This window comes from Malus domestica, chromosome 16 (genome assembly GCF_042453785.1).
Source record: "Malus domestica chromosome 16, GDT2T_hap1".
NCBI classification, from domain to species: Eukaryota; Viridiplantae; Streptophyta; class Magnoliopsida; order Rosales; family Rosaceae; genus Malus; species Malus domestica.
Window position 1 is genome coordinate 22557223 of NC_091676.1, and position 16101 is coordinate 22573323.

The following is a 16101-nucleotide window of genomic DNA, read 5'->3' on the forward strand; positions in this document are numbered from 1 at the left end:
ATGATGAGCATGAAACTAGTGCCAAGAATTCATTCAACGCGATCGTTTTCAAGCGACCTTCACTACTTGTGATTATAAGATTGTAACTATTAGGTGAAACTCCCTCATAATCTAGCATCATATTCATGCATGAAAACTAAGCGTGCACTCTCAATCAACATACACAAATAAGTTATCAATCAAGTAGATGAACGAATTGAATCCGCAACTTATGAAATAACAACTGAATGTAATCAAATCATATTGCAAGCATGTACATGGTTTCGAATCACCCCCCAACTAAGGGGGTTTAGTTCCTCATTCTTGCAATACAAAGATACATAAAATTAGACATTAAAATCAAAGGAAAGAAAACACCTAAAATGCTCCAACTTGGAAAGCAAGTGCATCAATGGATCTCCTTTCCTCCTTGTTGCGGCATGAAGCTTGTGGACAGATTTTTGGGTGGATTTATGGTGTAGAATGGATGGGGAATGATATGGAGGGGTTTAGGGTGAGTGTGGAAGAGTGTTTGATGGTTGGAAGGTGGTGGAGAACTAGGCAAAGAGGGTGGAAGAAGGTGGAGTGGTTGTTATGTTTTCTAGGCACTAGAATGGTGTTTTTGGGGTGTTTTGCTTCCTAGGGTGTGTATGGACGAATTTCTGTGATAAAATGATGAATATGGGGGATTGTCCTTTGGCCAAGGGGTGTAAACATGTATTTATAGGCCCCAAAAACCTTAGAAAATCAGGTTAGGTTAAGGATGAAATGCATGGCAATTTGTGTGTGTGGTGTGCAATGGTCCAAGGGTGAAAATGAAGTAATGATGCAAAGTGTGAAGGGTAAAATGGAGTGGTGTTGTAGCTAGGGAGCATGAATGATTATGTACATTGCATAGAGATGGAAAGGGAGGTGAAATGTGTCAACAAATGGGTCAAAGGTGCAACAACATGTGTTGCACATGGCATTGGATTCCAAATGTGAGTGATGGAGCATCAATTGGTGCATGTAATGGATGTAAATGTTGTCTAAAATGTAATGAGTGAAGGGAACAAGAGGTATCAAGCAATTGAGTGTAATAATTAAATGAATTGAAGCATGAAATTAGAAATTATGTAGGGGACAAGAGTGATCAAGCATGGCATGGAATCCAAAGGGAATTCTATGTGGTTTGCATGGCAAGGAATGCAAGTTGGGGTGACAGATTTTTGGGCTGTTTTCTTCATCTTTTGGACCATAATTCTTCATATTCTTGGCCTCTTTAGTTCTCAAATTCGTCCATCCACTTGGCCCATGCATTTGCTATCCATTCCAAGCCCGAAACATGCTCCAAAGGCCTCCAAAATGCATCTTCTTGCATACTTTGTCCATAAAATCTGAAAACACACGAAAATGACTTTAAACATTAAAATAACTAAGGAAACACGACATAAATGCACAAGAACAAGCCAACTAAATCGCATAAATGTGCTCCTATCAAATTCCCCCACACTTAGCTTTTGCTAGTCCTCGAGCAAAACAAAGAGATAAAACGAAACAAAGTAAATAAAACACAACCTAAACCTTCCAACATTTGCCTCAGGGATTTCCAATGCACATGACATGTTAAAAATCATTATCCCCACAGATTTGAGTCATCTTCACACTTAAGCACGTACTTAATCATAGTCACTACTTACTTGTTCACAATTAATCGATTAAAACAATGTTTTTGATGTAGTAACATGCCTTAGAGAATTTACTCAATTCCTTTCAAAGTATGCACTCAATTTTCACTCAGATTTTCTAACTACACACCCTATACTAGTTATATGTGAGAAGATTGATGTAGATATGAAAACGAACGCTCACATGTATGTATCACAAAGAAAGCAATTTCTGGAGTTAATAAGCAAGTTTAGATATGATCTCATGAATGGAATGCTACTACTTAGATGCGAGAACCAGTGACACCATATGCTCATACCAAATTCAAACTCCACATATTGAAACACATGACACTCAAGATGAAGTTAAGGGTTGTAATGGGGCTTGGGGTGATGGCTAACAAATGAAGGATAAGGATAACAGTCGTTCTTAAAGCAATAGCAAGTAAAGTAATGAAATTGAAACTTAGAATTCACTTAGATTGCAGAAATAAGCTTTTAGACACGAAGGGAAAATTCAAGCAATAATTAGGGCCGAATTCTATGTTTTGGACCCTTTCTTCAACAAGCAGCACTTTAAAACTCTTTTTCGCATATTTTTCAACTCTTTTTTTTTTTTTTTTTTTTTTCAACTCTTCTTTTCTTTTCAACAAGCATAATAACTCAGACTTCCCCCACACTTGTTTTCTGCCATACATTAATCAAAAGAAATTCAATTTGAATCATGTTTTACTATGCTTCAAGAACAAGGGTATGGATGGTCCTAAACTAGGCTAGGTAAGGATAATGTGGTTTAACAAAGAATGTAGGCTATCAAGGCTCAATGGGGTTAACTTAAACATATAACGATATGGGATACATGGCAGTTTGGCTTTGGTGGTGGTAACTACACAACTTCATCTTGAATATGTTTTATGCAATCAATAGCATGCTTTGAATGAAATAGGCATGAGTTCTAGCATTTGGAACTAAATGATGAAACGCCTTCTAAGTAGTAACCAAGCAAAGAAAAATGAGATCATGCAACGACTTTAGAAAACAATAATGCACAGATTATCAACTCTCCAAATAACGTTTAGGCTCAAGTCTCACAAGGTTGTAGCGTTAGTTTGAGTTCCTTCCTTCAAGCATGTTACAAAAACTAATTTTTTCTTTTATGATTACATGTGATTTCATAAGTTATAACCACAACCATGCATAAATAAAGAGTAAATCAAACTTTCATCCATGTTTATAACTCTCTTTAACAGTCATGCAATTACAAACCGAATCCTTATCATTGTGTTGGAAGGTACCCTAAGACACATGTAAGCACACAAAAACAACTCTTTTTGGGATTTTCAAAAACAATTTTTCAAATTTTTATGAATTTTCGGATTTTTATGTCAAAACACACTGAAACACTCCAAAACAGCTTAAAAAATACTTAAAACAACAAGGAACAACACTAGAAGTAATGGGTGACAAATTTCTACGAATTTCATGCAAAACAATGGTTACCCCCCCACACTTAAATCAAACATTGTCCTCAATGTTTCAAGCATATACTCACACCAAAAACAAGCAATTAATAAACGACAAATAAACATGACAAATATGGCAAAGTAAAAACCAGACAGAGTAGAGTTTAAGAACGCAAATCTGGTTTTGGAGATAGTTGATCTTGTTGACTTTCCACAGCTTTGATCTTGAACTGGATTGGAATTGTATGGCGAAGCTTTTCTCTTTGGCGATGTTGCAATTCCTTATTTGTTCTCCAAGCAGATGTGGCAGCTTCTCTAGTTTTTCATCTCAGACTCCTCCCGCTGGGATGAATGTGCAAGCTGCATTCTTCTCTGCTTGTTTCTTCTGCACGACGGGCAGGCACGAGGTAAAGGTGTTGGTCTGTTTCTTTCTTCAATCTTTCCAAGTGCCCACCTCTTGCTTTCTTTCTCCTTGTCCTTAGTTGAGGATGAATCAGCACGTTGTCTCCACATGCTTCGAGGTATCATCTTCACTTCCCTTATACGTGAGAGACGAAACGGAAACACAAGATGATGAGTACTCGAGAGCAGGTGCTGGCTGGAGAAAGGACAGGGAGAAAGCATGATATGAGATACTCGTGCTCTCAACCTTTATGATATGAAATACTTGTGCTCTGGATGGGTTGTTTGCAGGGGTATCCCAGGGGATGAGAAATACAGAGTGACTCGAGAGGGTTTGTTGGAAAGCCATTTCAGAGAGATGAAGAAGTGATGAGAGGGTGTGCCTTTGCTATGGAAGGCGAAGGTAGATACTTATAGGGCTTTTCTTCACAACCGGAACTATTCTCTCACTCATTGTCGGCAGCCGGTGGATGGATGAATAGTACAAATTACGCGCTTTCTGACAAAGCTGCCCGTAATTTCTGCAAAGCTGCAAGTTGCATGTTACGAGTGACGACACGTCTGGACAAATTGATCTTTTGAAATCCGGGGTTCGGCTCGTGGTTTCTGAGCAAGCCTATTTTTTGAGAAATGAAACGCCTCTTTTGAGAAAAGAATCCGGCTTTTGAGAAAGGAGCCTCGACTCTTCGATTTGCGAGAGGGCGCTTCTTCGATTTCTGAGGAGCGCCTCTTTGATTTCTTCTTTTTATAGAGGCATTAATTTTGTTCCACAACCCACTTGAGCTCCCTCCTATAAACACTCCCTTCTTGCACTTCCGAAATCTTAATCTGTCCGATCTCTTCTTTCTCCAAAACCTCTGAAAAATGTCTGGCCCTTCTGATCGTCGTTTTGATTTGAACCTTGGTGAAGGTGCAGCCCCGCCTTCTCCAGACAACATATGGCGCCCGTCCTTCATATCCCCTACTGGTCCTCTCACCGTTGGAGATTCGGTGATGAAAAATGACATGACTGCTGCAGTGGTGGCCCGGAACCTTGTCACCCCCAGAGATAACAGACTGCTCGCTAGACGGTCTGATGAATTGGCGGTTAAGGAGTCTCTGGCTCTTAGCGTGCAGTGTGCGGGTTCTGTGTCCAACATGGCCCAACGCCTATTTGCTCGAACCCGTCACGTTGAATCGTTGGTGGCTGAAATACAGAGTCTCAAAGAGGAGATTAGAGGACTCAAGCATGAAAATAAACAATTGCACAAGCTTGCACACAGTTATGCCACAAACATGAAGAGGAAAATTGACCAGCTGCAGGAAACTGATGGTCAGATTTTACTTGATCACCGGAGGTTTGTGGGTTTGTTCCAACAGCATCTGCCTTCGTCTTCTGGGGCGGCACCGCGTAGTGAAGCTCCAACTGATCAACCTTCGATACCTCCTCCTTCCGTGGCCCCACCGACTGCTGAGACTCCGCTGACTACTGCAACTCCGCCGACTACTACGACCTCTCCCAAGCAGCCTTTGTGAAGGCTCCCTCTTGTATTATGCTATGTTTCTTTATTTCCCAGTTTGCTGTTCATTTCCACGAAGTTTAATGTTAAAATCCTTTGCATATTTGTTAATGTTTCAAAATAGAAAGTCACAACCAAAAATAATTAAACAAGTAATAAAATTGACAATCAAGCAGAATAAATGGGTTGCCTCCCTTAAAGCGCTTGCTTTAACGTTTTCCAGCCGGACGATGAACACAATTACTCCCCACTGGAGCCCACGGCATGCAAGGGAATGTCCTCCACAACATGCTCAACAAAGTTCTCATAGATTACATCCTTGAACGGAAATGGATAGTGATGTTTGTTGATGGGTGCGTTGTGTTGCCTAAGGTTCATGTTCATACACCCATCATTGGGGATTTGCTTGGGTACCTGCACCAAAGAAGGGAACCACCTATCAACTTTAATGGAAATTGGATTTGGATTAGGTGGCTTACCTATGTGTTGTGATGAAGTGGCAGCAATGTGAACATTCTTCCCCATGGTGCGTTCGGCCAATTTGAGCATTTTGAGAACAGTGGCCGTATGGTCCTTGTGCGCCACTCCAATTCCCTCGTCTTGCATGGTTCTTGATGCATCCTTTGTGCCTGGTGCTAAACGGTCCAGTCCTATCTTTTCAATTTTATCAATGGCACAACAAGAATGAACAACATTAGGAGTCTCAATGGATTCAGAAATTTTGAAACTAATCATGTCACCACCAAATGCCATAGTGACTAATCCTTTGGCCACATCAATCTTCGTTTGAGCCGTTTTCATGAATGGCCTTCCAAGGAGGATGGGTAATGAAGGGGCATGGTCCGATTCATCCATTTCGAGGACATAGAAATCTGTCGGGAAGATTAAATGATCAACCTGCACTAAAACGTCTTCCAAAACTCCCTTTGGATAAGCGTTAGATCTATCGGCCAATTGTATGATTACACCATCATTTTTCAATGCTCCTAAGTTCATAGATGCATAAATGGAATATGGCATAACATTTATAGAAGCACCTAAATCAAGCATGGCAGATTTGAAACGGGTATTACCAATGACACACGGAATTGTAAAACTCCCCGGATCTTTGCATTTGGGGGGTAGTTTATGTTGCAAGATGGCGGAGACATTCTCACTTACATGTACCACCTCTTTCTCCCGGACACGTTTCTTTGTTGTACAAAGCTTCTTTAAACACTTGGCATACTTCGGGATTTGCTTTATGGCATCAAGGAGGGGAATGTTGACATGCACCTTTCTAAATGTCTCTAGAACATCTTTTTCCTCCTCTTCGTTCTTTGATTGCAAAAATCTGCTAGGAAAGGGGACATTGGGCAGATTAGTGTTCGAAATCATAACATTTGGAACATTCTTACCTGAGGTGGACGGATGGGATGTCTTAGATGGCTGCGGCATGGGTGATGGTACCCTTGCCGTGGGGTAGGTGTTCTCATCTTCTTCGAGTTGTATCTTCTCATCTTCCTTGTTTCTCACCTCTTTTCCACTTCGTAATGTGATAGCCTTTGCAGATTCGAAGCCACCCTTTGGATTGACCACCGTAGTGCTTGGTAACTTACCATTTTCACGGAATTGCCTCAAAAATTCGGCCATTTGGCCCATTTGCTTCTTCAGCTCATTAACCTCCTTTGCTTGGTTCTGCATTCCCTGCGCCATGGTGGTTAGTAACTGATATGTTTTATCATCATTCATAGACGTACCTGGGTTAGTTTGGGAAGATTGTGCCTGAGGAGGTGGTTGTGGTTCCATTGGCCTTGGAAAGAAACCCGGGGGTTGTCGGAATCCACTTTGTTGGCCATATTATGGTGCATCTCTCCATCTGAAATTGGGGTGGTCACGCCATCCCGGGTTGTATGTATTGGAGAAAGGATCATTCCTTGGTTGGTTTTGATTCCCATAACCCACAGCATTGGCCGATTCCCATCCTCTATTCTCAATTAATTGAGGGCATTGATCAGATTGGTGTCTTTGAATGGAGCATACACCACAGATTGTAGTTCCTTGCGTTTTGGGGCCTTCAACCAACTGCGATAACATAGACGTAAGGTTAGCCATTTGGGATTGTAACTCAGAAATAGAACTTACCTCATTGACATGATGTGGCCGTAGGGTGTCTCTTTGCCCAACACCTTCATATTGTTGTGCATTGAGTGCTCGATTCGCAATGAGAGTTTTGGCATCCCTAGGTGTCTTATCCACTAGAGCTCCTCCCGCGGAAGCATCCAACATTTGCCGTTCAAGTGGTAAAAGACCTTCGTAAAAGTATTGAAGAAGTAACTCCTCCTTCATCTGATGCTGTGGACAAGAAGCAACAAGTGATTTAAATCTTTCATAATAAGATGGAAAAGATTCACCTTGGCTTTGCTGAATTCCACTTATTTTTTTACGAGGAAGAATGATGCGAGAAGTTGGGAAAAACTTCTCCAGAAACGCCCTTTTCATACTCTCCCAAGATGTAACTGTACCGGGAGCCAACTCGTATAACCAATCCTTGGCTTTGTCCATTAAAGAGAATGGAAAAGCCTTCATCTTTAAAATACTTCCGTCAACGGTAACCGGAGTCATACTTGAGCACACCACTTCAAATTCCTTCAAATGTTTGTTCGGATCCTCCATGGAAAGCCCATGGAACTTTGGAATGTGGTGGAGCAAACTTGACTTTAACTCGAACTCTTCGGTTTTACCTTGAGCAGCCATGGGATATTGGATACACAATGGTGCGGCATTATCCAAACCCGAGGCGGCAAGCTCCTTGAGTGTACGGTTGTCCATGGCTATACCTTGCTCTTCTCCACCCACTTGTGCCGTGGCCTTCTCTTCAACCTCAACTTCTTGCTCTTCTAATTCAGGCTCGGGACTAGGAGGATTAGACTCTTGCAATTTCTTTTTCCTTCTCAAAGTCCTCTCAAAATCACCGTCAAAGTCGGAGATATGCTCACGAACAGGTTGTGAGCTACGGGTCATAAACTAGTACCTAAAAACAAAGAAAACAAAACAAATCAGCAACTTAAACAGAAACTTAAACAAAATACAATAATTCGAAAGAAAACAATCCAAGAGATTAGCAAAGTTGCTAATCCCCGGCAACGGCGCCAAAATTTGATGTGAAAAATAAGTTAACACACAAAATTAAACCCTCTTTTTATCAATTGTAGTAAAGTATGTAAGTAGGGATCGTTCTAGGCCGGGGATTAGGAGGGATTGCTAAACACTTGAAAACTGACTTAAAAACATAAAAACAAAATCTAAAACACTAAACTAGACTCAAAGAATGCAAAACTATACTTTAAAATACTTAAACAAACATAAAACTCAAAACAGCAACCTAATGACTCAAAACTGCCTAAAAACCACTTTCTGGGCAGTTTTGAGAACCTAACAAGAACTTGGACGAAGTTGGATGAAAACTTGAATCAAAACACTTAGAAACACAAATCAAAACACTTTCTAACTAATCTAAGACTTCAAAATAAAGGGGGATTTGTTTTGGACGAAAATTGAAAACAAAACAGAAACTTTAAAACAAAACAGATTGTAAAACGTTTTTGGATGAAAAGGATGGATAAAAGGCTAGTTAGGAGGTTCTTCTCCACACATGACACACTTGCAAACAAAATGATTTTCAGTTGTTCTTTCAATAAATTATGAAACTCAACACCCCAAGTTAATTAGATACGCTTAAATTAACCTTCAAGTTCTCCTTAAGTTAATGAATTGGATGGAAAAGCGCTTACAACAATTCAAAGCATTCCTCAAAGGTTCCTTACGTGATGAGCACAATAAAGATACAATCAAGAATCATGAAGCACAATGAGAACTATAAGTGTTGACGAGGCATTCGTTACTATGATGAGCATGAAACTAGTGCCAAGAATTCATTCAACGCGATTGTTTTCAAGCGACCTTCACTACTTGTGATTATAAGATTGTAACTATTAGGTGAAACTCCCTCATAATCTAGCATCATATTCATGCATGAAAACTAAGCGTGCACTCGCAATCAACATACACAAATAAGTTATCAATCAAGTAGATGAACGAATTGAATCCGCAACTTATGAAATAACAACTGAATGTAATCAAATCATATTGCAAGCATGTACATGGTTTCGAATCACCCCCCAACTAAGGGGGTTTAGTTCCTCATTCTTGCAATACAAAGATACATAAAATTAGACATTAAAATCAAAGGAAAGAAAACACCTAAAATGCTCCAACTTGGAAAGCAAGTGCATCAATGGATCTCCTTTCCTCCTTGTTGCGACATGAAGCTTGTGGACAGATTTTTGGGTGGATTTATGGTGTAGAATGGATGGGGAATGATATGGAGGGGTTTAGGGTGAGTGTGGAAGAGTGTTTGATGGTTGGAAGGTGGTGGAGAACTAGGCAAAGAGGGTGGAAGAAAGTGGAGTGGCTGTTATGTTTTCTAGGCACTAGAAAGGTGTTTTTGGGGTGTTTTGCTTCCTAGGGTGTGTATGGACGAATTTCTGTGATAAAATGATGAATATGGGGGATTGTCCTTTGGCCAAGGGGTGTAAACATGTATTTATAGGCCCCAAAAACCTTAGAAAATCAGGTTAGGTTAAGGATGAAATGCATGGCAATTTGTGTGTGTGGTGTGCAATGGTCCAAGGGTGAAAATGAAGTAATGATGCAAAGTGTGAAGGGTAAAATGGAGTGGTGTTGTAGCTAGGGAGCATGAATGATTATGTACATTGCATAGAGATGGAAAGGGAGGTGAAATGTGTCAACAAATGGGTCAAAGGTGCAACAACATGTGTTGCACATGGCATTGGATTCCAAATGTGAGTGATGGAGCATCAATTGGTGCATGTAATGGATGTAAATGTTGTCTAAAATGTAATGAGTGAAGGGAACAAGAGGTATCAAGCAATTGAGTGTAATAATTAAATGAATTGAAGCATGAAATTAGAAATTATGTAGGGGACAAGAGTGATCAAGCATGGCATGGAATCCAAAGGGAATTCTATGTGGTTTGCATGGCAAGGAATGCAAGTTGGGGTGACAGATTTTTGGGCTGTTTTCTTCATCTTTTGGACCATAATTCTTCATATTCTTGGCCTCTTTAGTTCTCAAATTCGTCCATCCACTTGGCCCATGCATTTGCTATCCATTCCAAGCCCGAAACATGCTCCAAAGGCCTCCAAAATGCATCTTCTAGCATACTTTGTCCATAAAATCTGAAAACACACGAAAATGACTTTAAACATTAAAATAACTAAGGAAACACGACATAAATGCACAAGAACAAGCCAACTAAATCGCATAAATGTGCTCCTATCAAAATTTGATGTGAAAAATAAGTTAACACACAAAATTAAACCCTCTTTTTATCAATTGTAGTAAAGTATGTAAGTAGGGATCGTTCTAGGCCGGGGATTAGGAGGGATTGCTAAATTACTTGGAAACTGACTTGAAAACGTAAAAACAAAGTTTAAAACACTAACTAGACTCAAAGAATGCAAAACTATACTTTAAAACACTAAAACAAACCAAAAGACTCAAAACAGCCCCTAAACACTCAAAACTACCTTAAACACACAATCTGGGCAGTTTTGGGACTCTAACACAAACTTGGACGAATTTTGGTTTTCTAATGAACTAAAACACTTAAAAACATAATCTAAGACAAGTTCTAATTAATATGACTCAAAGAAATAAGATGGGGTTGATTTTGGACGAAAATAATTAAATTAAGACAAGAACAAAGTAAACAAATTCTTAGACAAATTTAAGTGAATCAAAATAGATTGTAAAATGAATTTGAATGAAACTTATGGATGGAAGGCTAGCTAGGAGGTTCTTCTCCACACATGTCACACTTGCATACAAAACGATTTCCAGTTGCTTTTCGATAAACTATGAATACTCAATGCCCCAAATTAACCGTGAATTGCACTAATTAAGCCTCAGTTTTTCCACAAGTTATTAGGTTGGATGATCGCATATGACAACCCAAAACATTCCCTACAAGTTCCCTACATGAATTGCATAATAGAGATACAAGCAAGAATCATTAAGTTCTATGAAAAACATAAGCATTGACGAGGCACTCGTTACTATGATTTGCATGAAACTTATGCCAAGAATTTACTTAACGTGATTGTGACTAGCAACCTTCACTACTTGTGAATATAAGTTCATAACGATTAGGTGAAACTCCCTTATATTCTAGCGTCAAATTCATGCATGAAAATTAAGCGTGCACTCTCAACCAACATACACAAATCAGTTTTTATACGAACGGATAAGTAAATTGAATTCACAACTTATGAATCACAACTGGATGTAATCAAATCATAGTGCAAGCATGAACATAGTTTCGAATCACCCCTTAACTAAGAGGGGTTTAGTTCCTCATACTTACAAAGCAAAGATGCATAAATTTAGACATTAAAAACAAAGATAGAAAACACCTAGAAACGCTCCAACACTCCCAAGGCTTGGGCATAGGCACGGCACAAGATGTTCCTTCTCTTTCATTCCTTGAAAGCAGCGGCACTAGAGGTTTTGGACGATTTTGGGTGGTTTTTATGGTGTAAAATGGATGGGGAATGGTATGGAAAGGTTTAGGGTAAGTGTGGAAGAGTGTTTGAGGGTTGGAGGGTGGTGGAGAACCTCGGCAAAGAGGGTGGAAGAAGGTGGAGTGGCTGTTATGTTTTCTAGGCACTAGAATGGTGTTTTTGGGGTGTTTTGCTTCCTAGGGTGTGTATGGACGAATTTTTGTGATAAAATGATGAATATGGGGGAATTGTCCTTTGGCCAAGGGGTGTAAACATGTATTTATAGGCCCCAAAAACCTTAGAAAATCAGGTTAGGTTAAGGATGAAATGCATGGCAATTTGTGTGTGTGGTGTGCAATGGTCCAAGGGTGAAAATGAAGTAATGATGCAAAGTGTGAAGGGTAAAATGGAGTGGTGTTGTAGCTAGGGAGCATGAATGATTGTGTACATTGCATAGAGATGGAAAGGGAGGTGAAATGTGTCAACAAATGGGTCAAAGGTGCAACAACATGTGTTGCACATGGCATTGGATTCCAAATGTGAATGATGGAGCATCAATTGGTGCATGTAATGGATGTAAATGTTGTCTAAAATCTAATGAGTGAAGGGAACAAGAGGTATCAAGCAATTGAGTGTAATAATTAAATGAATTGAAGCATGAAATAAGAAATTATGTAGGGGACAAGAGTGATCAAGCATGGCATGGGAATCCAAAGGGAATTCTATGTGGTTTGCATGGCAAGGAATGCAAGTTGGGGTGACAGATTTTTGGGCTGTTTCCTTCATCTTTTGGACCATAATTCTTCATATTCTTGGCCTCTTTAGTTCTCAAATTCGTCCATCCACTTTGGCCCATGCATTTGCTATCCATTCCAAGCCCCATTTTGCTCCAAAATGCTCCAAAATGCATCTTCTTGCCTACTTTGTCCATAAAATCTGAAAACACACGAAAATGACTTTAAACATTAAAATAACTAAGGAAACACGACATAAATGCACAAGAACAAGCCAACTAAGTCGCATAAATATGCTCCTATCAATCAACTACCACGACCTTGTTGGTTTTAGGATCAATGTCAAAGACTTTGGTAGGACTTATGGAAGAAGGCTCTGCTATGGAGGCAAGGATTACAGAGGTGTCTTTTGAAATTGAGAGGTTGGAGGAGCAACTGTTTGTACTTAAGGCTGAACAAGCAACCATAACCCACCAGCCTCACCAGAAGATTGAAGAGGTCAAGAAAGTAAATGTTGAAGTTGAATATGCTGAAGCATAGTTAGCTAATAGTAACATTGCTTTAGAGGAGCCAGGCAGAATCGTCACTATCATGCAGACATACCACTATAGGATAGCTGCCATCACCAAGGATGTAAAACTATTGAGCTGATTCTTATGTAATTTCAACATTCAATGAAATGAAAATGACTTCTTTAATCCACTTTAGCTTGCATTTCCTCCTTGAAATTTAACTATGACGAGCATATAAGCTGACTTTTGGATCTCTTATAATGTCTAAACTTCTTCAATGTAACAATCCCTAACATCCCACAAGGTTAGGTGATATTTCTTAAAAAACTTAGCATTAATTGGATGCCTCTATAAGGTTCCTTCCACATCTGCCAAGTAATATCCTCCCTTGTCTAGTACTTGGTTGATAGTGAAAGGACCCTCCTAAGTCAGACTCCACTTCCCAAAGCCTCTGATTTGAGCTCCCAAAGGTAGCACTGCTTTCCATACTAATTCCCCATCCTTAAAGGTTTTTGAGCTCCTAAAGGTACCATAGCTCTCTTCCCCTCTTGAATTTTATCTAGAGCTTCAATTCGGGCTACATCTAGATCTACAACTCGTTGACACATAACCTGGATATATTATTCACTGTGCAACCCAAATTGGTTTTGAATCCTAACAAAACTCATATTTATCTCCATGAGGAGCACAACGTCTTGCCCGAAGGTTATAGCATAATGAGTAGTTCTAGTTGCTGTCCTCTTGGAGGTTCTGTAAGCCCACAAAGTATCTTATATCTTCTCATGCCACTTCTCTGGATTATCTGTCACCATTATTTTAATAATGTTCACCAAGATCTTGTTGTTGGCTTCTATTTGACCATTTGACTGGGTGTGGTAAAGACTAGATTGGATTATCTTTATCTTGAACTTACTTGCAAATTCTTCTACTTCATTCGAAATAAAAGATGGCCCACAATCTGTAACAATTGTCTCGGGCATCCTAAATCTGTGTAGGATCTTGGTTTCAATGAACTGCTTGACTGCATTTGAGGGGATAGTTTTTACCACTGAAGCTTCTACCCATTTGGTGAAGTAATATGTTGCCATGATTATGAATGTATGTCCTTTGCTAGAAGCTAGATAAATTTGCCGGATAAAGTCCATTGCCCACCCTCTAAAAGGCCAAGGCTTGACCATGGGGTTCAAGGGTATTAAGGGCACATGTTGGAAAGGTCCATATCTTTGGCATTCTTCACACCCTTGGGCATAAGCTTTGCAGTCTTTCTCCATCTCGGGCCAGAAATAGCCATATCTTCTAAGCAACCATCTCATCTTAGTTCCAGCTTGATGTGCCCCATAGATTCCTTCATGTACTTTGGCCATTACCCTAATCGATTCTTCCTAGCCCAAACACTTCAGCATAAGTCCATTTGGAGTCTTTCTTAACATATCGTTAACCACATGACATATTTAGTTGCTTGTCATCTATTTTTGTTACTTGTGGGGAAAGATGGATTTTTCAAATATTGAACAATAGGCATTCTCCAATCCTTTATCTCCATTTCTTTAGTCATCACATCTAGTCTGAATCCCCTTTCAAAGATAGAAGGGAGATTTCTTTTATGAACTTCTATATCCCCATTAAACTTCCTTTCTTGGATCTGTGCTCCAGAAACCAATTGTGCCATCTTATTGGCAATTGCGTTTGACTATCTAAGGATATGGCTGATTGATATTCCAGTGCCCCATTAGCTCAATAGTTGTGTAGATGCCAAGTAGTAATCTGCCATGGTGATGTGTCTGCATTTGTATTCTCCATTTAACTGATTGATCACCAATTCTGAATCATTAAACACCTCAACTTCAGTTGCCCCCAACTCTATTAAGATTTCCAGGCCAATTATCAATGCCTCATACTCTGCTCAATTGTTGGTAGTCTCTTGATAATCTAGGAGGAATGAATAACAATGGTAAGTACCTCTGGGATCATTGACGACAATCCCATCTCCAGCAGTATTTTGAGTGCAAGAACCATCAAAATACAGTCTCCTAGGAGTGATATAGAGGCTAGTTATTCTTTTTATCTCTTTTTGGATCCATTCTTCTCTGCTCGAGAAGGCTTTGCTTGGTGAGATCCACACATTGGCCACTTCTAGAGTTCCTAGGATGTTGTTAATCTCCTCTTGAGACTCTTGGTGCTCAGCCAAGAAGTCTACAATTGCTTGTCCCTTGATCGCTCTTTGAGACACATATTGAAAGCTGAACTCTGATAGTGCTAGAATCTACTTTCCAATTCTCATAGTTAGCATTGGTTTTAACAACATGTACTTGATCACATCAGTCTTGGCAATAATGTGGATGTGGCAAGGCAACATGTAATGCCTTAGCTTGCAGGCAGTGAAGTATAGAGCTAAACATAACCTCTCTATTGGTGTGTATCTTGACTCTACCTCAATAAGGACTTTACTGAGGTAGTAAATTGCTTGTTCCTTCCCACCTTCATTGTTTTGGGCCAGCAAGCTTCCCATTGACTTTCCAAAGGTAGAAATATAGTTAAAGGCTTCCCTCTTTGAGGTGGCATGAGTACTAGTGGAGAGGTCAAGTAAGCCTTTATGCTGTCAAAAGCTTCTTGGTGTGATGGGCCCCACTCAAATTCTTCCTTGTCTTTTGATCTCAACAAAGGAGTTAGTTGCGAAGTCTTGCCCGCCAAGTTAGCAATGAATCTCCTTAAGAAGTTGATCTTCCCCAGCAGCCTTTGCAGTTGCACTTTATTGGTGGGAGGAGGTGATTCCATTATTGCCCAAGCTTTATTTTTGTTGACTTCCACCCCTCTTTGATGAACAAGGAATCCCAAAAAGTTGCTCGACCTTACCCTAAAAAAACATTTCTTAGGGTTCATTTTCAGCTTATGGATCCTCATTCTTGTTAAGGCTTGTTTGAGGTCTACCAAGTGATGTTCTTCAGTTTTAGACTTCACCATGATGTCATCAATGTATACTTCCATGCTATGGCTGATCAAGTCATGAAAAATGGCATTCATCCACTACTACAAAATGGGATATTACTGTCATATTCAAAACGATAGGAAAAACCCCTTACTATCGGAATATTGGACAAAATCTGACATTAAATCGTGCAATGTCGGATACAGAAACCAACACCAATGCTACTGTCACAAAAAGGGTATTGACGTCGCTTAGGCACCTTAATCTGACACCATGAAGCAAAGTAATATAAAATAAAAAGGAACAAAGGCGTCGCTTAAAAGCGACATTACCACTGATGTTGCTTAAAAGCGACATAGATAAGGGCCATGATGTCG

General features: G+C 39.7%; 1 protein-coding gene across 1 annotated transcript; it reads right to left on the minus strand.

The window, feature by feature from the left end:
• Positions 1-14527: 14527 nt before the first annotated feature.
• Positions 14528-15307, minus strand: LOC139193062 (uncharacterized). Its single transcript, XM_070816019.1, has 3 exons — positions 15108-15307; positions 14758-15017; positions 14528-14658 (listed from the first exon to the last, which is right to left on the minus strand). The coding sequence occupies exons 1-3, from the start codon at positions 15305-15307 to the stop codon at positions 14528-14530; spliced, it is 591 nt and encodes a 196-aa protein (XP_070672120.1).
• Positions 15308-16101: the final 794 nt, after the last annotated feature.

Coding starts and splice junctions, on each gene's coding strand:
- LOC139193062 (XM_070816019.1), bottom strand. CDS start 15,307: ATGGGAAGCTTGCTGGCCCAAAACAATGAAGGTGGGAAGGAACAAGCA. Junction 15,018..15,107: donor GCCAAGACTGATGTGATCAA/GTACATGTTGTT, acceptor TGTGTCTCAAAG/AGCGATCAAGGGACAAGCAA. Junction 14,659..14,757: donor TGTCGTCAATGATCCCAGAG/GTACTTACCATT, acceptor AAATCTTAATAG/AGTTGGGGGCAACTGAAGTT.